At 36.5% G+C, this 22,805-nt stretch overlaps 1 protein-coding gene across 4 annotated transcripts in view; it reads right to left on the bottom strand.

Moving 5' to 3' along the window:
- Positions 1-22,805, bottom strand: part of EIF5B (eukaryotic translation initiation factor 5B) — a 59,302-nt gene that overhangs the window by 4,944 nt on the left and 31,553 nt on the right. For 2 of the 4 annotated variants that reach the window (XM_017964094.3, XM_002757416.7), the window contains exons 9-18: positions 22,544-22,618; positions 17,926-18,209; positions 15,450-15,557; positions 15,153-15,263; positions 12,372-12,439; positions 11,675-11,816; positions 4,600-4,731; positions 4,029-4,211; positions 3,739-3,900; positions 1,023-1,154 (exon numbers count right to left, since the gene is read on the bottom strand). In XM_017964094.3, coding sequence (XP_017819583.2) covers positions 1,023-1,154; positions 3,739-3,900; positions 4,029-4,211; positions 4,600-4,731; positions 11,675-11,816; positions 12,372-12,439; positions 15,153-15,263; positions 15,450-15,557; positions 17,926-18,209; positions 22,544-22,618 — 1,397 coding nt within the window. The remainder of the gene's footprint in view (positions 1-1,022; positions 1,155-3,738; positions 3,901-4,028; positions 4,212-4,599; positions 4,732-11,674; positions 11,817-12,371; positions 12,440-15,152; positions 15,264-15,449; positions 15,558-17,925; positions 18,210-22,543; positions 22,619-22,805) is intronic. The other 2 variants (XM_017964095.3, XM_078348786.1) reach the window with 1 other exon arrangement.

Genomic DNA, 22,805 nt, shown 5'->3' with positions numbered 1-22,805 from the left:
TACACGAGCTGTATGCTGATTCACCTTTGTCTTAGGTTTACCAACTTTGAAATACATTTAATCTCTGCTCCACTTGGCAAATACAGTAGGTGGGTGGGCAGAATTAAATAGTAGAGATGAAAATTTTTTTTAAAGTTAAAAAAGCACCACATAAATGTAATGTGTTATGGTAGCCCGAAAGCTCAGTCTGACTTATAATGGTAGGAACTATCATAATCTCACGATCTCAGCAGTTCCTTCCTCATCACTGCTCCTCTGGAAATGGAGAAGAGATTTTTAACCAGGACAAGTTTATCAATGCCATTGAAGGGACATAAGTCTACTCCATACTCAGGTCTAGGCCAAGAGGCAGGCCTGCCCTATTCTGTCACTGGCCCTGAGAGAGCTTATTCCCAGCGGCATGGCTTGATGCTGCCTAAATAAACACGGCCCCAGAACACAAGAGCCATGAGCTGGGAACAGTTGTTTTCTCTTTGGCAAGTGAACAAACTATGGCTCAAAGTCTACTTTTATGAAACTACAATGGACATGGGCCAACTGCTCGTATAAACAGGCAAACAGGCTTTAAGATGACTACTAGTAACTATAAAGAATATACAGCTTCTAGCTTCTTTTTGAGATAGGGTCTCGCTTTCACCCAGGCTGGAGTGCAGTGGCATGATCTCGGCTCACTGCAGCCTCTTTCTCCCGGGTTCAAGTGATTCTCCTGTCTCAGCCTCCCAAGTAGCTGGCATTAAACGCATGCGTCACTATGTCAAGCTGACTTCTAGCTTTTGACTCTCTTTTTTATTTGAATAAAATGCATTATTTTTAGAATTCCAGTACACATAAAAATGATACAAACTCCTAGGATTGTGCAAACTGAAATAATTTAAAAGCACCAAGTTTGCTAAGAAGCCAAGTGATGGCAGGCTTCACAAAGACAAAGAGCAGTTTTGGTCACCATCCCTAGCAATGTGTACTGCTGACACTTGCCAGAACTCAAATAGCTTTTGAGGAATAAAAATATTAAATGAACTTACTTTAAGAACAGGGATTTCATCTTCTTTATAAGCCACGAGGAGGGGTAAACCAGCCAAGGTTTTCTCCAGGTCTTTTCCAAGAATCTTTACCCCCTGAGCTGCTTCTACTTCTTTATGCTTTTCATACTGGTTCTGTAGAGATAAAAAACATTTGCTACCAAATGTATTTGATAAGTGGTTAGCAGTAGGAGATGGTATAAGAGAATCTCATCATGACCTTGGAGTAAAGTTTCTTAAACTAGGCACAAGAAGCAATAACCACAACATAAAAGATTGATAAATTTTACATTAAAATTAAATCTTTCAATTTCTCAAAATACCACAGTGAAAAAAGAGTCACAGAGTAGAAGATACTGCAAAACATACCAATAGACCTGTATTGTAAATATATAAGCACATATACATGTATAAGATAGATAATGGAGAAGAAAAATGTACATTTCATGAAGGAGGAAGTAAATGGCTAATAAACATTTCTAAATGACCAACTGGGTTAACAAGTAAGCAGATGCACACTGAACTGGCAATGAGCTACATACACACTTACCAGAATGGCAAAAAAAGTGATGAAGATGTAAAACAACGAAACTGAAATACTGCAACTGAATATCTAATTTGTTATACCCACTGTAGATAAGTGTGGCCTTCACTTCTAGGTACACACACCCTGGGACACTGACACAAATGCACCAAGAGATATACACAAAAGGTCACAGCAGCAGCATCATTAGCAAGAACAAAACTGAAAAACTGGGCTGAGCATGGTGGCTCATGCCTATAATCCAAACACTTTGGGAGGCTGAGGTCAGGAGTTTCAGACTAGCCTGGTCAACATGGCAAAGTCTTGTCTCTACTAAAAATATAAAAAATCAGCCAAGTGTGGTGGCACACACCTGTAATCCCAGCCTAGATGACAGAGTGAGATTCCGTCTCAAAAAAAAAAACAACTGGAGATCACCTACATTTTTCCATCAACAGAACAGATATGCTGTGATATACTCATATAATGGAATAGAAATCTTAAAATTATATACTTTTTTAATTGAAAACAGTTTTACTCTTTTTGCCCAGGCTGGAGTGCAATGGTGCAATCTCAGCTCATTGCAACCTCCGACTCCTGGGTTCAAGCAATTCTCCTGCCTCATCCTCCCGAGTACTGGGATTACATGCTTATACCACCACACCAGCCTAAATTTTTTTATATTTTTAGTAGAGACGGGGTTTCTCCAGGCTGGTCCTGAACTCCTGACCTCAGGTGATCTGCCTGCCTCAGCCTCCCAAAGTGCTGGGATTACAGGCTGTGAGTCACTGCACCCGGCCCAAATATATACTTTTTTTTTTTTTAACTAAAGGAGGCCAGATATAGGCCAGGCATAGCGGCTCATGCCTATAATTCCAGCACTTTGGAAAGATCAAGATGGGTGGATTGCTTGAGCCCAGGAGTTTGAGACCAGCCTGGGCAACATGGCACAACCCCATCTGTACAAAAATTAGGTGTGGTGGCACACACCCATAGTCCCAGGTATTCAGGAGACTTAGGAGGGAGATCACCTGAACGTGGGGAGATTGAGGCTGCAGTGAGCTGTGACTGCAACACTGCACTCCAGCCTGGACAGTGAAAGCCTATCTCTCTCTCTCACACACACACACACACACACACACACACACAAAGCCCGATATAAAAGTATACACTGAGAATAACTCCATTTCTACATAAAGAAAGTCCACAGACACTTTTAAGGGAAGCACTCTCAGACACCAAATCTACAAAGCAAAGCAAAGATAAAAGATATTAGTTACTATCATAAAATGCAACCGTGGTTACTCTAAGATAGATCAGGGGCTGGATGGGGAAGGCGGGGGAGCCAATCAGGAAGAAGCACACAGGAAGCCTCTGGGTGCCAGCAGCGTCCTGATTCTCCATCTGGTTGCTTCCCAAAAATTTGTAAAACTTTTCTTCTATATTATGTGTACTTTTCAGGAGCAATGTTTTATTTCACAATTAAATATGTTAAAACAAAAACAACAACTACAATTGATCCTTCAACAACATGGACTTGAACTGCATGTGTCCACTTAAGAATTTCTTCCACCTCTGCCACCAGAGACAGCAAGACCAACCCCCTCTCCTTCCTCCCTCTCAGCTTACTCAACATGAAGACAAAAATGAGGACCATTATGATGATCCACTACCACTTAAAAAACAGTGAAACTATGTTATCTTCCTTGTGGTTTTCTTAATCACATTTTTTCTTCTCTAGCTTGTTTTATTGTCAGAATACAGTATGTGATACATACAACATACAAAATATGTTAATCGACTTTTTATGTGATAGGTAAACCTTCTGGTCAGTGGTAGGCTATTAGGAGTTAAGTTTTTGGGGAGTCGAAAAACACGTGTGCATTTTCAACTGCCTAGGCAGTCAGTGCCTCTAGCCCTCATGTTGTTCAAGAGTCAAGTGTAGTTAGCAGTGCAGAACCAAACAATGTAGTTTAGTATTTGGGAAAGGCCTAGTCTGGTAAGTAGGTACTTTCACACATCTCTACTCTGACAGATAGGCTTTCCTGTATGATGACATCTAAAATAAAAGAGAGGGTGAAGGGTATGTGTGTTCTGTATTAAGTCAAACAGCTTTCAAAGTGAGGAAACAATCTCAGCAGAACTTCTAAACACTGTAGAAGTCCCCATGTGTCAATGCTTACCACCTCAGCGTACCTTCACTCGTAATTCCTTCATAGGAGGAGGTAACAGGAGGCCTCGAATCTGAGTTACAATGGGCCCTTCTACTCCAGGAACAATGATTGTATCTCCTTCCTTCAAACGCCCATTGATCAAGATGACATCTATAGTGGTGCCCATCCCTGGGAGAGCTTTAACCTAAAAGACATTATGCAAAGAGAAAGACATACATACAATGCACCATGTTCATTAAATCTAAAAGTATCCTCCACTCGAGGAACTCACTATTTTTTTTAAAGACAATAAACTGAAAAGTTGATCATTACCTCCATTACTTGTGCTCTTAGCTCTTCACAGTGTGCAAGTCTCTTGCTCAACATGGTCTGAGTTAACTCCACTAGAAGGTAGATCAGACTTCCCATGCCATCACCAGTATGTGCAGAGGTAGGTACCAAAGACACGAAAGTGCGGGGATCTTTATTCTCATAAAACAAAGCAGCATTTAAACCCTAGCAGCAAAAATAATTGAAAACACCAGGCTGTAAAGAAAACGTATCTGGAATAGGCGTATTAACGAGAAGCTGGATAAGCAAATGCCTAATCATTTTGAAACTCCTCATAAACACTAAAAGTGATCATGGATATCCTATAGGCATTAACTTTATTACAGCAAAGTAGTTCTAAGTAAACTCAGTTTTCTAAATTATTCAGACTGCAAAGAGATCTTTGAAATATTAGCTTTCTGATATTAAAAAGGAGAAAAGGGAAAAAGAATTTAAAAATTGCTGTCAACGAAGGAAAAGAACCAGTATTAACAAAAACGCTGACTTCATTATAAAGATAACAATAAATATTCTATGAGATAAGCTCTGCATAAAGAAGGAAAGGCCTTCTTACCTGCTGCGCAAATTCTACAATAATAGCCTTTGCTCGCTCTTCAAATTCATCTTTTGTATTTTTTTTCTGCTTCTTTAAAGTAGCAGCCACATCAGAGTCGGGACTCTTTTTCCAATCATATAACCTATCAATCTGTAAAAGGTTTTTCATGAGAAAGAACTCGAAAAAATTCAGAACATTCAAGAACTGTATGAATAGCTCCAGAAAATTCCTCATGTATATCTCATATATACAGAACTGTGTGACTTACTTACTCAGACACTTTATTGTACCAAAAGTTCCTTACAGACTGCTTACCGGCAACCACTCTTAAATTTGAAACTCCTGCGGTACCATGCTGCCCATCAGCCTCCATGTGTTCCTATGTGGCTGCTATTTGTTTGCAAAGGTAAGATCCTAGAATCATCCTAAGACTATTAATATATATTGTTGGAATTCCAAAGCAGTTTTTGTAATAGACAGGAACAATCAATCCTAGCAAGTACCATCACTAGAAAATTACATACCAAAAAAATTTTTTAAATTATTTTCTTTCTTGGGGAACAGCCTATTTTAATTGTTTTATTGATTGAATTAGGGTTATATCTGTTTTGTTAATGACAGAATCTATTTTCCCTCACTTTTCAACGACTGACAAATGAGTATAGAAGAAATGAAAATACTCACTAGCCAAACAAATAAACAATCGAAAGCATAATCTGGGGACTGAGTCTAGGGTGATAAAGAAACAGATGAATCTGAATGCTACTAAGTAGACAAATCAGTAGGAAATGACAAAGATGTTAAAATTAGCATATGAGGTCCTTAGAATACTTATAAACATGCTCAACACCTTTAAAGGAAAAGCCTGAAGCTTGTAAAGCTAAACAGTAACAACATGTCGGCTGGGCGTGGTGGCTCATGCCTGTAATCCCAGCACTTTGGGACTCAAGGCAGGTGGATCACGAGGTCAGGAGATCAAGACTATCCTGACCAACATGGTGAAACCCTGTCTCTGCTAAAAATACAAAAAAAAAATTAGCTGGGCGTGGTGGCGCATGCTTGTAGTCCCAACTACTCAGAAGGCCGAGGAGGAGAATTGCTTGAAACCAAGAGGTGGAGACTGCAGTGAGCCAAGATCGCACCACTGCACTATAGACTGGGCGACAGTGCAAGACTCTGTCTCAAAAACAAAAAAAAAAACAACAACAAAAAAACAACAAAAAGAAAACATGTCTAACTAGTACTTAGAAATTAATACCTTTAAATGTTTTTATTAGAAAAGAATATCAATAAAACTAAAAGCTAGTTCTCTGAATGATGCACATTTCTAAAAAGACAAAAGAAAAACCCTAAATAGCCCTGTATCTACTTAAGAAATGTCATGCTGATGTGGCTTTAATTCTTTCAAACACTTAACAAATAATTCAATTCCTACACACTCTTTCAGAAAACAGGAGGAAACACTTCTCAACTCACGAGGCCAACATTACTCTGATATGAAAACCAGATAAAAGACATTACAAGAAAACTACATACCCCTATCACTCATCAACACAGACCAAAAAGCCCAGTGAAATCTAGCAATATATCAAAAGCATAACAAGTGACAACCAACTAGGGTTTAATAATGTAAAGTTTAATATTTTTAAAATTCAGCAGTAATTATGTTGTTAACAAAATGAAGGAGAAAATCCACGTGAACATCTCTAAATATGCAGGAAAAGAATCTGACAAAACAACCATTCATAATTAAAGAAATAAAAACACAAAACACTCTAAAACAACCTAGGAATAGAAGGAAACTTCCTCAAACTTAATAAAGTGCATTGACTAAAAAAAACCCCACAGCGAACATCATACTTAATGGTGAAAGCCTAAGCACTTTCCCTCCAATATCAGGAATAAAGAAAGGATGATGTCTACTGTCATTTCTTCTATTTGACATTATTTAGAAGGTATACAGTAAAATATTTAGTATAATAAAGAAGAACAAGATGTAGAAAGCATATAGGTAAGGGAAAAAACATACTGGGATTTATAGGCAGACAATAATCATGTACACAGAAAAACCCAATTATTTATAAAAGAAGATACTAGGCCCAATCAGTGAATTTAATAAGGTCACAAGATACCAACTGAATGTGAATGTGATAAACAGCTGGAAATTTTAAAAAATGTTAACACTATTTTAGCATTAAACCATGAAATACTTAGGGAAAAATTCAGAAAAGTAGGTCCAACATGTGGACAATAAAACTAAAAAATATTGCCAAGAGAAAGAGGAAGGCCTGGCCAGGCATGGTGGCTCATGTCTTAAATCTGAGCACTTTGGGAGGCTGAGGCAGACAGATTGCGTGAGACCAGCCTGGGTAACAGTGAGACCTCATCTCTATTGAAAAAAGTAAAATAAAAAACAATTTTAAAAAACGGTAAAGAAGGAGTAAGTAAATGCACAGAGATACCATGCTCACTGATCAGAAGATGCAATATTGCTAAAATAGCTAATTCTCTCAAAATTTATCTAGAGTTTGAAATGCAGTCCCAATCAAAATCCTGAAAGACTTTCTGTGGAAACTAACAAGCTGATTTTAAACTTTATATTAAAATTCAAGGACCTAAAATAGCCAAAACAATATAGAGAAAAACAAAGCTAAAAGATTTACCACTAACTACAAGCTTTCAAAACCTTACTATGAAGCTATAATGAGACAGGGTAGTAATGGCATAAGAATGTATACAGAGCAATGGAACAAAAGATAAATTCTAGGAACAGACATATATGATCAATTAATTATTGACAAAAATTCCAAACTAATTCCATGGGGAAAAGAATAATCTTTTCAGTAAAGTCTTTAACTAACAAAATATTTCCATGGAAAAAAAAGTAAACCCTGACCTCACACTATATACAAACAAGATCGATCTTAATGTAAAAGCTTAAACTATTAAAAATCTAGAAACACCAGAGGAAAATTTAATGAACTTGGGATAGGAAAAGGTCGCTTATATAGAACACAAACCATAAAAAAATTAATTGGGGCCAGGTATGGTGGCTCACCCCTGTAATCCTAGGACTCTGGGAGGCCCAAGTGGGTGGATCACTTGAGGTCAGGAGTTCGAGACCAGCCTGGCCAACAAGGTGAAACCCTGTCTCTACTAAAAATACAAATTAGCTGAGTGTGGGGGTGGGTGCCTACTTGGGAGGCTGAGGAACAAGAATCGCTTGAACCCAGGAGACGGAGTTGCAGTGAGCTGAAATAATGCCACTGGGTGACCAAGCAAGGCCCTATCTCAAAAATAAATAAATAAAATTTAAAAATAAACTGGATTTCACCAAAATCAGAAATTTCTTCTCTTCAAAACACACTATTAAGAAAAGGAGGCCAGGTATGGTAGCTCATGCCTGTAATTGCAGCACTTTGGGAGGTCAAAGTGGTGGATCACCTAAGGCCAGGAATTTGAGACCAGCCTGGCCAACATGGCAAAACCCCATCTCTACTAAAAAAACACCAAAAAAAAAAAAAACACCCAAAAACAAAAACAAAAAACAAAATAACACACACCCTATCCGGCATGGTATTGCATGCCTGTAATCCCAGCTACTTGTGGCTAAGGCACGAGAATCACCTGAGCCTGGGAGGCGGACGTTGCAGTGAACCAAGATTGCGCCACTGCACTCCAGCCTGGGCACAGCAAGACTGTCTCAAAACACAGACACAGACACAGACACAGACACACACGCGCGCGCACACACACACACACACACACACACACACACACACAGAGAGAGAGAGAGAAAGAGAGAGAGAGAGAGAGAGAGAGAGAGAGAATGAGAATGAAACACCAAGTCCCAGACCGTAAGAATATATCAGCAATACATACAAGTGGAAAAGGAGTTATATACACAGAATACATTAAGTATAAATAACTCTTAAAATTCAACAATAAAACAACAATCTAATAAAGAACAAAGGATTTTGAACATACTTTCCAAAGAAACAGATATTGCCCTCTCTCTAAGCCTTAAGTACAAGAAAAGATACATAAAGCCATTAGTCATTGTGGAAACAAAACAGACCACAGTAATTTAGGACTCAACCACACACCTACTAGAATGCTGAAGGTAGGGAAAGTACTGGCAAAGATATGCAGGAACTGGAATTCTCAACAGATGAATGGATAAAGTGCAGTATTATTCAGATAATGGACTACTATTCAGCAATAAAAAGGAAAAACCTACTATACACATAACAACAAATAAAGGATAACAACATGAGCAATAAAAAATGCCAAACTTAAAAAAATTACGTACTGTATAATTCCACTTATCATAAAACAGGCAAAACTAGTCTATATGACACAGAAAGATCCATATTAGCCTAGATTTAGGGAGGGCAGTAGAATGACTACAAAGTAACATGAGGGAACTTTTCTGGAAATATGGAGATGGTCTATGTTCTGAATGACAGTGATTATAAATTTGTCAGAACACATTAAAATAAACACTTAGCATGGGGTGGATTTTCTTATATATGTGTAATTCAGAGATACTGCAGATTCCAGACCACTGCAGTAAAGCTAATATTGCAATAAAGCAAGAATATATCACACAACTTTTTTGGTTTCTCAGTGCTTCTAAAAGATATGTTTATACTACACTATGGTCAATTTAGTGTGTGATAGCATTACATTTTTTAAAAAGCGACGTACACACATTAATTAAAAATATTTTATTGCTAAAAGTGTTAACGAACACCTGATTCTTCGATGAGTCATAATCTTTTTACTGGCAGAGGGTCCTGCCTTGATGTTGATGGCTACTGACTGATCAGGATGGTGGTTGATAAAGGCTGGGGTGGCTGTAGCAATTTCTTAAAAGAGACAGTAAAGAAGTATGTCCTATCGATTTATTGATTATTCCTTTCATGAAAGATTTATCTGCCAGGCACAGTGGCTCATGCCTGTAATCCCAGCATTTTCGGAGGCCCAGGTGGGCGGATCACCTGAGGTCTGGAGTTCAAGACTAGCCTGACCAACATGGAGAAACCATGTTTCTACTAAAAATACAAAATTAGCTCAGTGTGGTAGCACATGCCTGTAATCTCAACTACTCAGGAGGAGGCTGAGGCAGGAGAATCACTTGAACCCAGGAGTCGGAGGTTGCCATGAGCCAAGACTGTGCCACTGCACTGCAGCCTGGGCAACAAGAGCAAACTCCGTCTCAAAAAAAAAAAAAAATTAATCTGTAGCATGAAATGCTGCTTAAAGCATTTTACCTATAATAGTGCTTCTTTCAAAATAAAAGAGCTTCTTTCAATCTTCTCAAACCCTGCCACTGCTTTATCAATTACGTTGATTATCCTAAATCCTTTTTGGTCATCTCAACAATGTTCACAATATCCTCACCAGAAGTAGACTCTACCTCAAGAAACCACTTTCTTTGCCCATCCATAAGAAGCAGCTTCTCATCTGTTCAAGTTTTATCTTAAGATTGCAGCAATTCAATTACATCTTCAGGTTCTACTTCTAATTTCAGTTCTCTTGCTATTTTTCTACCACATCTGCAGTGATTTCCTCTACTGAATTCTCGAACTCCTCAGTCATACATGTGAGTTGAAATCAACTTCTTCCAAATTCCCATCAATGTTTATATTTTGTCCTCCTCTATGGATCATGAACGTTCTTCATAACATCTAGAAGGGTGAATTCTTTCCAAAAGGTTTTCAACTTTTGCCCAAATCCATCAAAGGAATCTCAATCTATGGCAGCTACAGCCATATAAAATGTACTTCTTCAGTAACCATACTATAAAGCTGAAAATACTCCTTGATGCACGGGCTGCAGAATGGATGTTGTATTTGCAGGCATGAAAACAACATTAATCTCCTTGTTCGTCTCTATGAAGCTTGGGTAATCAGGTGCACTGTCAACAAGCAGTAATATATTGAAAGCAACCTTTTTCTCTGAGCAGTCAGTCACAACAATGGGCTTAAAATATTCAGTAAACCATGCTATAAACAGATGTGTTATCATCCAGGTTTTATATTTCCATTTATAAAGCACAGCAGAGTGGATCTGGCATAGTTCTTAAGGGCCCTAGGATTTTCAGAATGGTCAATGAGCACTGGCTTCAACTTAAAGTCACCAGCCACATTACGTCCATAAGTAGAGTCAGCCTGTCCTTTGAAACTTTGAAGCCAGGCATTGACTTCTCCTCTCTAGCTATAAAATTCCAAGATGGCATCTTCTGCCAACAGAAGGCTTTTTTGTCTACACTGAAAATCTGTTGTTTAGTGTAGTCACCTTCATCAATCATCTCAGCTAGAGCTTCTGGATAACTTGCTGCAACTTTTGTATCGGCACTTGCTGCTTCACCTTGTGCTTTTAGGTTACAGAAACAGCTTATTTCCTTAAACCTCATGAACCAACCTCTACTAGTTTCAAAGTTTTCTTCTGCAGCTTCCTCACCTTCCTCAGTCCTCACAGAATTGAAGAGAGTTAGGGCCTTGCTTTAGATTAGTTTGGCTTACAGGAGTGTTGTGGCTGGATTGATATTCTACATGTGACTCCTCCTTTCACGTGAACACTTACACGTCACTGTAAGGTGATTAATTGGCCTGATTTCAATACTGTCTCAGGAAACAGGCCCAAGGAGAGAGAAAGAGACAAGGAAATAGCTGGTTGCTGGAGCAATCAGAATACACACAACATGTATTGACTAAGTGTGCCATTTGATATGGGTGTGGTTTGTGGCACCCCAAACCAATTATAATAGTAACAAAGATCACTTATCCCAGCTCATGATGACAAATCTAATAAAAAAGTCTGAAATATGGCAAATTACCAAAATGTGACACGAGGACAAGAAATCAGCATGTGGTGTTGGAAGAATGGCACCAATAGATTTAATATACTTATTAATGCAGGGCTACTACAAACTTATAATTTGTATTAAAAAAAAAACTACACATACACAGTATCTGTGAAGCACAATACAGTGAAACACAACAAAATGAGCTATGCCTGTATGTTATTATACTTTTTTTAAAATCACAAAAAATTAAGAAACATGTTTTTCAGAAGGTGCACGTACCTTATTAAGTGCAACAATGAAGGGACATTTTTTAGATTTGAGAAGGTTGATGGACTCAATTGTCTGGGGCTCCAAACCATGCATAATATCAACAACTAAAATGGCAATGTCACAAAGAGAGCTTCCTCTATTTCTCAGATTACTGTTGAAAAGAAGGAAAAGATCTGTATGTAGCAAGTCTTGAAATTAACACCTTTCTTAAATTTTTAAAATTCTTTGTAAAACCCAAACAATATAGAGTATATGTATTAAATTGCTCAAGTACTATTAGCCCTTAACTTGCCAAATGCTCATCTGAGAGTCACTTGAATTGACATTAAGTGGAGTGAGTTAGTTTTAGAACCAACTAATATTTCAGATAATTTTACTAATCAAGTTTTCTGTGTTAAAGAATGTGGACAAGAGATAACAGCATAATATTTCACCTGTAACATGGGTTTTACAGGAGATAGGCCTAGTATGTATTAGAATGTTTTCTGCATTCCACATTAAAGGGGTGCTCTTTTAAAGCTATAAAGACTGCCCTCTATAAAAAATAAGTACTCAAAGAAAACACTACTAAACCAATGAGCTAAAGAGGAGGACTGGTAGTTACAAAGATTAAATTACTACTCAAAGGTTAATGACTCCAGTGAACTTTGAGACTTCATGGCTTCAAGTAGTTTGCTTGATGAGAAAAGATTCAAATTGGTCTTACCTGAAAGATTCATGCCCAGGAGTATCAATAATCAGCATTCCTGGAATCCGTACATTCTCTCTATCAAACTAGAAATAGTGGGGAAAAGTGCCAAGCTTAAGGAAGTCAGAACAACGAAAGCTTCTTTACAAAACAATTCTTTTGTCATAAAACCCTAAAGTATCACTACTCCCTTTTCCATGTGAGAAATTTTAAAAACAATGAGTTAACCAACAAAGTACAATAGTTAATATTTTCATTAATATCCAAAGGAGTTTTAACCAAAAAAATTTAAATGAGAAAATATCTCCTTTCTTAAGGTCTTAAAACTATGATCATAGTCCAAGTTTGAGCAGATCGTTAAATGGCGATACAAATCACAGAGCAATCATCTGAAATAAGCTATAGAAATATGACATGCAAGAGGTGATTCTCAGCATTTGGAAAATTTATCTGGTCCAATTTTAAAGCAATTCTAATCTTAAAATATATCCCAAAAGTACTTTCTAAAGTAAATTTACCAGATTGATCAAAAGTGTTAAAGAGTAAATGCATACCCTGCCATATTTAGATAGTGTCATAAATGCTTGACTTTCTGGACAAAAGCACATAAATGACTGAAAACAACATTACAACAGATCTCATTTGGACATTTCCTTTCAGTCTAAAAAGTAACACTAACCAACTAATCACACACACACACACACACACAAACTTTTTTGTATTATGCTTATCTACAGTTTCTTTTTGCTGATCTCTAAATGGTCTTTCAAAATTTGGTATCCTGATCTACATCAATATAATGCCCTGTAAACATTTCAGATCTGCATTTCGGTGGTCATAATTCAATGTTCACTCAACACCATAATTACTTCCACTTCAGTGTCTTATATACTAACAATAAGCAATTACAACCGTCATATAAAGGTTATCCCAATAACTTTAATACAAGCCTAATAATATTCTTGTTCCTCATGTTCTAAAATAACAATGAGAGTTCAAGTTCTGGCAACTGATAGAATAAGGTGTTATGAATCCTCCAATGACTAAAACATAGAAATACTATTTAAATAGGATGAAAATAAATTATAAATTTGAAAACTGTTCTAAAATAAAGATTCGATACTACGTATTGTAAAAGAACACCGTGTAACTGAAAAACTCTGAACCAACACCAAGATGTAAAATGACCATATGCCTTATAAAACGATGAAAATCAGCTTATGATCAAACTTAACAGCAATACTTTATGTGAGAAGAAATTGGACAAAAGATACGTTAAGGAATGAAAATGTCAACCAAGGATTTTATATGTGGTCAACTGACTTTCCAGTATAAAGGCCACAAAATAATTCTTCAATATTCAAAAACTGAAGAAATGTTCATTCTCATAATTCCTTTCTTAGGAATTGACTAGGAGTCAAGCTCCATAAAACCCAAATGCAAAGAAACAAAACAAAAACTGGAGAGACAAAGTCACAGACTCTTTTTACATGCAGAAATAAGACTAAATAAGGAATAAAGGGAGACATTAGCAATAACATATGCTCTGCTTGTTTTTCAACTTACTGGTTCTCAGTTCCAAAGCTACCACTTTTACCTGCTCTGTAATAATGAAACTGAGAAATTATTTACAAGGCCCAGTTTTTGGTCTGGGCAGTTTCTGTATTACATGAGCCTGGAACATCCTGCCATACCAGACAGCATGAATGCAACCAAAACTAGGACAACTAGAATTGTATGAGAAAGACTCAGGAGCCAACCACTGGCCAAAGATGGGACTATCTCAGCACAATAATAACTGAAATAGACTAAAGCACCATAATATGTTTAAACCTATGTGCTCATAATACAAAACAAAATTGGGCTGGGCATGGTGGCTCACAGCTGTAATCCCACACTTTGGGAGGCTGAGGTGGGGGATCGCTTGAGCCCAGGAATTCAAGACCAGCCTGGGCGACATAGGGAGATCCTCCTGTCTCTATGAGAGGCAAAAAAGAAAGAGAAAGAAAAAAAAAAAAAAAAAGAAAAAGAAAAATCATATTGGTCACTTTTTATTTTAGAAGACAGTTAAAAGAAGGTAGAGGATAATGTATTAATTCTGCCTTTTCTAAATAAGCTGTCACTGAATAATCAAAAAGTAGAAAAGTTTCTCTACAGAAGTAATCCAATAATGACGGATGGAGTTAAGAGTATCAACATTTTGCAACTTCTAACACATTAAAAGGTAGAGATTATCTTAAAAGTTGTGGCTGGAGAAGAGATCTTTGATTGGAAAGAAACACCTGGAGGGCTTCTGAAGTAGCTGGCAAAGTTCTAGTGCCCAAGAAAGGTGACACTTAAAGGATGGTGTGCATTATATTAAGTTTCACACTTATCTTACTGTGGTACATTTAACATACATAAACTGAATACTTCCAAACAAGCAGAAAAATATGAGAGATAAAGGAAAGAAACTGATTTGACTAGAAGGAAAAAAGTATGGAAGGAAATAAAATTTCTAATTATGGAGATAATTGGTATCACTGTTAAAGCATGGAGGTGAACAACTAATGTTGGAATAGTGGCTGCCTCTGGGAGAGAGAAAGAGAAGGAAGTGGAATGTGAGAGCTCCTATAACACGTAGGGTTTTAGTCTTTAAAAAGAATGATCTAAAGCAAAACAGGCAAAATTGAACATATTACTTCTGAAAGGTGAGTATATGGGGCTGTTACACTAGTCTCTGTCCTTTTTCTACGTTTGAAATACTTCGTATCTTAATTTTTGTAAGAGATTGAAATACATGAAATACAATGTACTTACATTTTTAATCATCTTAGTCTGTTCATTAATAGCTTCAAGAGGAACATTGGTGGCCCCAATTTGTTGTGTGATACCACCTGCTTCACCATCTTGTACATGTGTGTGACGGAGCTATGAGAAGACAGCAAATTCAGATTGGTATTTCAAAATGGAAAAGACAGCAGCAAAAATAAGAAATTAGTAACTTATTTATTATAAACAGAATTGCCTATATGTCCTATTGGTCTCTAAAATTGTTTTTTAAGGTACCATTCACTTATTTTTAAAGTTCTATCAATACATATAATATTTTCTTACTTTATCTAGAATTTTTGTCTTCCCTGTGTCCACATGCCCAAGTACACAGATAATGGGGGCTCTTAGCTTCTCGGTATTTACATTTTTACTATGTTCAAGTCGCCGTTTCTAGAAATAAAAAAAAATCAAATATTAAATATTATTGCAAATCCTCACTATCTTTACTTTCTGTTTTGCCTTGGCAAAAGAATGCCACACCCTGCATCCAAGTTCTTTGTTGATTTGACTACACATAATTGCAGTCTATAATGTGAACTTTACAATCTAATTTCACAGCACCTTTGGAAAGGAAAAATTTGTTTAGATTTCACAGTAGTACTGCTGAATACAAATAGTAATGTTGTAAAGTCATCTCAAAATTTTTGAATACTTTTGTACAGTTACTTTAATGAAATATAATTACTAGAAAAAGGAATCAATCTTCCCATCATATTGACTATACAGTGCAACCCTGAATTTGTGTGGGGCTTTATATAAAAACACATTTTTTTAAATTTAAAAATAAATGGACATTTTAAACTTGGACATTTTAAAAATTTCACTGGAACTTAAGTTTAAAGATTTTTAAAGGCAATTTATTTCACACTTTTATCCAATATACAAATGCTATAAAACCTTTCAAGGAGGAGACTGTTAATTTAAGTCTCAGCTTAAATAAGTGTACTATGCCCTGCCTTTCCAAGGCTCTACCACTTCCATAAACACTAGGAAGAGCAAGAAAGCTTTTCCTCGAACCACAATGTGTTTCTCTGTGGAATTTACCTAAATGCTTCAGCTTTCTGAGGACCAAACAAAAACATATGCCAGCAATAGTTTTTCTCTGAAATGACCTTTCAAATAAAGTAAAGTTGGCATTCATATTAGATAAACTTGAAGCAAAAACTATGAAGCAATATCAACTTACAAAACTATTTTTCATTTAAAAACCATTTCTGTAAGAGCTCTTTACGTGCATTTCTAGTACTAAACAAGAGATTTTTTGGTAGAAACTGAAACTGAAAATCTTTTAAAAATATCAAAAGTGAGATGCCAGAGATGAACACAATGTGGGACTTATTTACTAGCAAAGAGTAGTGCCCAACAACTTCACAGTACATACAACTTAAATTCAAACATAATGACTTTATTTGCTATGACTGAAAACTGCCTCTCTCTCCCACAACTTAGTGAAGTATTAAAATTTTTGGAGGGCAATGAGTTACAAACTGACTCAGAATTTCTAAGTATTTATACTGAAACAATGACAATACACGAATACAAAGCCCATTCCACAATGGAGAGTCTGACCCAGGAATGGAGTGAATTTCAAAAAAATCATAGTATGTAGCAAGGTTTATGGATCCATGATGTTTGTTATGGACTCAACATTTCCCCAAAAATCATTCCTCAAGGCCCTAACTCCCAATATGACTGCATTTGGGGCTAGGGCCTTTATTTTTAAAAACATGAAGCTCATACACAGTATCATTAACTAATCTAGGGAGCAGGATTACTGAGAAACTCCTCTGCTTTATACTTATTGTTTGTCAATCAGCAAGCACAGTACAGATATTCCATCACTTTCTCAAGCATGAGTATATGGCAAGGGAGCTGGTGGGAGTAGATGCTATGGGAAAAGAAAGTCACACTGGGGTGCCGGTTGAGGGAGACTTGCTACAGGCATCTAGTGGGTAAAGGCCAAGAAGTTGTTTGATATCATACAAGGAAGAGAACAGTCCCTGTCACCAACAACAAAGAATTATCTGGCCCCCAAATTTTAACAGTGCCAGGGCTGAGAAACCTTAATTTAGAACAACAAACCCTCTCGGTCCTTTAGAAATTTAGATAATTTATCCTTACCTAGACTTTACAGGAGAAAAAGCAAATATCAATATACAAGTATTAAAACAAAAAAATGAAAAATTAATCATACATGAAAAGGAAAGCTAAAATAGTCTTTAGCTTTAAAATAGTTTAATATCCTCAAGCAAACTAGTTTTTAATGTATTATTTACATTAGGCTGACAGAACTAAAGAAAACGTTCTCTTGAAGTCTACTGAAATCTGCATTAAGAAGGAGAAATACAGAAAGCTTATCAGGTATTGGACTTTACTAAACAGAAGCCTCATCAACCCACCAGATTAACAACCAAAGTGATCAGATGCCTCATGGTGACTAACCTAAATATGTGAGGCAGAGGGCATATGTTCAGAATACCTATGCATACTTATAAACCATCACTCAAAGAGCACATTAAAATATGGAGAAAACAAGAAAAAAAGTGAAGTATTGACCATATCTTAGGTAAGAGAGGGAAGTCCTTGGGTAAGATCAGTGTCGAAGGCCAATAATATTTCAAGATTACAAAAACTGAACAATATACTATGCTTGAGAACATATAAAGTGCTGTTCGAAGTAGTTAGTTGTGGAGCACAGTTTTAATAATCACAGAAGAGTGGGGAGAAATGAAGTAAAGAGAAAGGGTAAAATAAATACCTCAATCCTCCGTTTTGCTTTGTCATAAGCCCTTTCTTCTTTAGTCCGATCATCGTCAGAGTCATATTCAGAATCTGAGCTCATTTCTTTACTTGGCTTTTTATCTAATGTCTTCCCTGAATCCTTCTCATCTGACACCTTTTCATCTTCCTCATCACCTTCACTGCCCTCACTTTCTCCCTCCTCTTCCTCCACTTCTTCACTTTCTTCATCTTCTTCTTCCTCTTCCTCCTCCTCCTCCTCTTCAGGGTTTTCCTTTACTTCTATATGAACTGTGTTTCCTTCTACCAGAAAAGCAAATATATTTTTAAATAAATAAGCATTAATATGATAGATTTATATCAAGATAAGAGACTTTAAAGTAGGGGTGTCCAATCTTTTGGCTTCCCTGAGCCACATTAGAAGAATTGTCTTGGGACACACAAAAAATACACTAATACACTAACACTAACAATATCTGATGAGCTTAAAAAAAAAACACATAATGTTTTAAGAAAGTTTACAAATTTGTGCTGGACCACATTCAAAACCATCCTGGGCTGCATGTGGCCCACAGGCTGCAGATTGGACAAGCTTGCTTTAAAGTAAGGGAAGGAAATAATGCCTGGACAAGAACTGTTTGATTTTTTAAAATTTGAAATGTTTGCATTCTCTACTTATACTTACTACTGATTTTTTAAAATTTGGAATATTTGCATCTGAAGTCTGAAAAACCTGAAATCTGAAACGCTCCAACAAGCGCATCCTTTGAGCGTCACGCAGGGGTGCTCAAACTTGATTTTGGAGCACTTCGGATTTGAGATTTTTTAATTTCAGAGGCTCAACCTGTATTTAAGGCAGTAATGGTACATCATAATGGTACATTCATACAGTGTAAATGCAAGGCATCTGTCTACATGCTAAAATGAAGTCTGTCACTTAATAGTAAAACCTTAAGGCAGTAATTCATAGTGAAGTTAATGCATAAGGAAAGCATTAAAGCCAGAATCCATGCGAGAACAGAAACCCAAGAAGATGAGAACAGTCTTTAGTACCACTTTCCTCTTAGCGTCATTTGTTAATTCGGGAGGAGGTAGGTGAAAGGCTAAGCTGCATTGGGAGTCTCGATCTACCAGAATACTAAGAATTCAGGGGGGTACACTGAGCAGACATTGGGTTACACACACCCTTACTGTGGGGTAATATCATGAAGAGCTGTACCCCAGGAATAAGGATGAATAAGAAATAAAGAGGATCTCCCCATTACTGGCAGATCACCTTCAGATCCTCTCAATTCTAAGTCGAGAATAAGATGATTCCAGATTGCTAGTTCACTCAGATACCTGGTGGAAATAACACATAAATTTGCTCTGGAGAAAACATCATCCTTGACCTCCAAGTGAAATATCCAGAACATATATAAAAATAACAAGACATATGAGAAAACAATTTACATGAGAAGAACCAACATATAAAACAGCAAAAGGACTTTCATATATTAAAGTTATAAAATTAAAAATTTTAAATGACTATGCTTCTAACTTTCCATCAGAGGCAAAAGACAAAGTTAAAAATTTTAGAAGGTAAATTAAAACTACTAAAAAACAGTTAAATGGAAATACTTAAACTTGAAAAATAGAAGAGATGAAATTAAGAACTCAAAAGATGGGCCTAATCGCAGAACAGAAAGAGCTAAGGAGAAAGTCAGTGACCTTAGAAGACAATCAGGAGAAGCAATCCAGAACGAACCAGAGACTCACTAGGTGGAAAGTACAGAAAATAGGAAACAAGTACACAGTAAGAGAGCCTATCAGAGACATCATTAGAATTCTGAGGGAGATAACGACTCCTAACATAAAACTGATAAAAACATAACACCATGTATTAATAAAGCTTTACAAGTAAAATACATTTTTTAAAAACCTATTCTGGGTATATCATGATAAAACTGCTACAAACCAAAGACACATGAAAAATTTAGGCTGATACCTGACTTCTCAACAGGAACAATAAAAGCCAAGGCAAGGGAATAATAACTTCAAAGTGTTAAACCTCAACCCAGAATTCCTCACTCAGTAAATATATAAAATTAAAGAATGAAGATGTAATAAAGATGTTTTTAGAAAGCAAAATAGAATGTCTTACTAACTGATCCACACTAAAAGAAATTCTAAAGTGTTCTTCAGATAGGAAGAAACAATCCCAAATGGAAGGTCAAAGATGCAGGAAATGAAGCACAATGAAATGTTAAGAATGTGGGTAAACTTGTAAGTAATTAGCATTGACTATATAAAATATAAGCTGAGGTCTAAAATAGATAATGAAATGAGAGCAATGATACCTTTTCTTCCCCTTTGAGACAGTCTCACTCTGTCACCCAGGTTGGAGTGCAGTGGCACAATCTCAGCTCACTGCAACCTCCGCTTCCTGGGTTCAAGCAGTTCTCATGCCTCAGTCACCTGAGTAGCTGGGATTACAGGCGTGCACCACCATGCCCAGCTAATTTTTGTCTTTTTAGTAGAGATGGGGTTTTGCCACATTGGCCAGGCTAGTCTCAAACTCCTGATCTCAAGTGACCTGCCCACTCTGGTCTCCCAAAGTGCTGGGATTGCAGGTGTGAGCCACGATGCCTGGCCAAGAGCAATGATACCTAAACAGAGTATTGGGTAAATGTCATTCAAGGACTGTAAAGCCCCAGCATTGTTAGATGATAACATTAGTCATTGTTAGTTCAAAGGTATATGCTAAAATTTTTCTTAGAGTAAACCACTAGGAAGTTTTTTGGAAAAGTACACAACTTCTAAGCTCAAAGAAGGAGAAAAAATAAAATTTAAAAAATCTGGTAACCCAAAAGATGGTTAGAAAGGAGGGAAAAAGAACCAGGTAGAATAAAAAGGACTTAGTAAGATGAAATGTTTAAAACCAATACACTTCATTAATTACACCAAATGTTACATTTAACAGACTAAGTACTCTAAGTAAAATACAAAGAATGACAAACTGAATTTTAAAAACCTCAACTAGATCCTAGCTGTGATTTGTAAATGGTGTCCCCTCTAAAATTCATGTTGAAAACTTAATCCCCATTTTGCTGGTAGGGGATGGCAGGGTGGTAGGGAAGGTTTGGGGAGTGATTAAGTCACTCTCATAAGTGAATTCATGCCAGCAGAAAAGTGCCTTCAAAGAGAGTTTGCTCCTCTTGCCCTCCCCTCCCGTCCACCATGTGAAGACACAGCCGCCCTTCCCTCTGGAGGATGCAGCACCAAGGCGCCATCTTGGAAGCAGAGAGCAGCCTTTACCAGACACCAATGCTGGTGCCTTGATCTTGGACGCCCCAGCCTCCAGAACTGTGAGAAATATATTTCTCTTCTTTAGTACTGCCCAGTCTGTGGTGTTTTGTTATAGCACCACAAACAGACTAAGACAATGCTATTTAAGAATACAGAAAGAGTAAAGATCATGTAAATCAAAGCTCATGTACTTATATGAATCTTAGGTAGGTAGACTTTTATATCAAAAGACAATGCTAGAAATATATATATATATATATACACACACACACACACACATTTATATATATATAAATGAGTCAATTCATTACAAAGATACAAGACTGTATTTACCTAATGACACAGCATAAAAATACATAAAGCAAAAATTAACAGAACTAAGGAGAAATAGACAATCCACAATCATGATGGGAGATTTTGACACACTGGTCTCAATAAGAGAGAAAAAGCAGACTAGAAGAAAAATAAAAGCAAAAACAAAAAAACCCCTGAGAACACCATAACAGATTTGAGCAAAATGATTAGCAAACTTAACCTAAATACAGAAAGCAAAGCATCCAACTACTGAGGAACAGGAACTCTTCCCAAATATGAAACATACAGTAACTGACCATGCTAGGTTGCATAGCAAAACTCAACATATTTCAAAGGACAGAATCATGTATGCTCTCTAATCACAATGAAGTAACAAAAGACAATTAGAAAATGCCCATTTCTGTAGATTAAGAAAACACTAAATAAATCACAGGTAAAAGTTAATACACTAAAATGAAAATGAGAAAATATCAACATATCAGAACTTGTAGAATCTGACTAAAGCCATGCTTAAGGAAAAATGCATAGCTTTAAAAACAAAGATTGGGGAGAGGTAGGAGGCTGAAAAAACCAAAGAGCCATAGATCATTCTCAGTAAATTAGTAAACTAATAGGAAATTAAATTTAAAGTAGAGATTTTAATAATAAAGACGGGGAAATAATGACAAAAATGCTTACTCTCTATTCATACGTATTAGGAACTATAGTATTTAGCTCTTCGTCACCTTTTAAGTTAACCGTGCTGTTCGTAGGTCAGCTTTAGTAACAACCCTATCTGTAATATCATCACTCTGAAAAAATGCATTCTAAACCTTAGGCAGCTATCTTACAAATAACATTCTGAGGAACCACTCATTCATAAAATGAAGATCCACATGAGGACTTTGAAACCACGGCATAGGAGATAACAGGAGACTGAGCCCTATCCCCAGAAATGTTCACATGGCTTTCATAATCAAAAGACTATTCATTTAACTAGATATTATGCATTTATAATAACCATATTTATCAGCGTGTGCTTATGAGGTATTCACCTTTTTCTGTCTCTTCATCACTGGCCATAGCTTCCCAATCATCCAATCCAGTATCCTCAGTGTCTTCTTCTTCTTCTGTAAGTTAAAAGTTGCATTTCAGACACAAAAATTATTTAGAAATATAAAGGTCTTTTAGAAAAAAGTAAAAAAATTATGCTCTGACATAAGTGTTTTAATTATGCAAAAAAGTATGCAATTATCATCTTTGGAACTATCTTTTTAATACAGCTAGCAAGTTAGAGTTTACTATTACCAAATGCTT

This window comes from Callithrix jacchus, chromosome 14 (genome assembly GCF_049354715.1).
Source record: "Callithrix jacchus isolate 240 chromosome 14, calJac240_pri, whole genome shotgun sequence".
NCBI classification, from domain to species: Eukaryota; Metazoa; Chordata; class Mammalia; order Primates; family Cebidae; genus Callithrix; species Callithrix jacchus.
The sequence above is the reverse complement of the archived record's forward strand: the minus strand, read 5'-3'. Positions and strand labels throughout refer to the sequence as shown.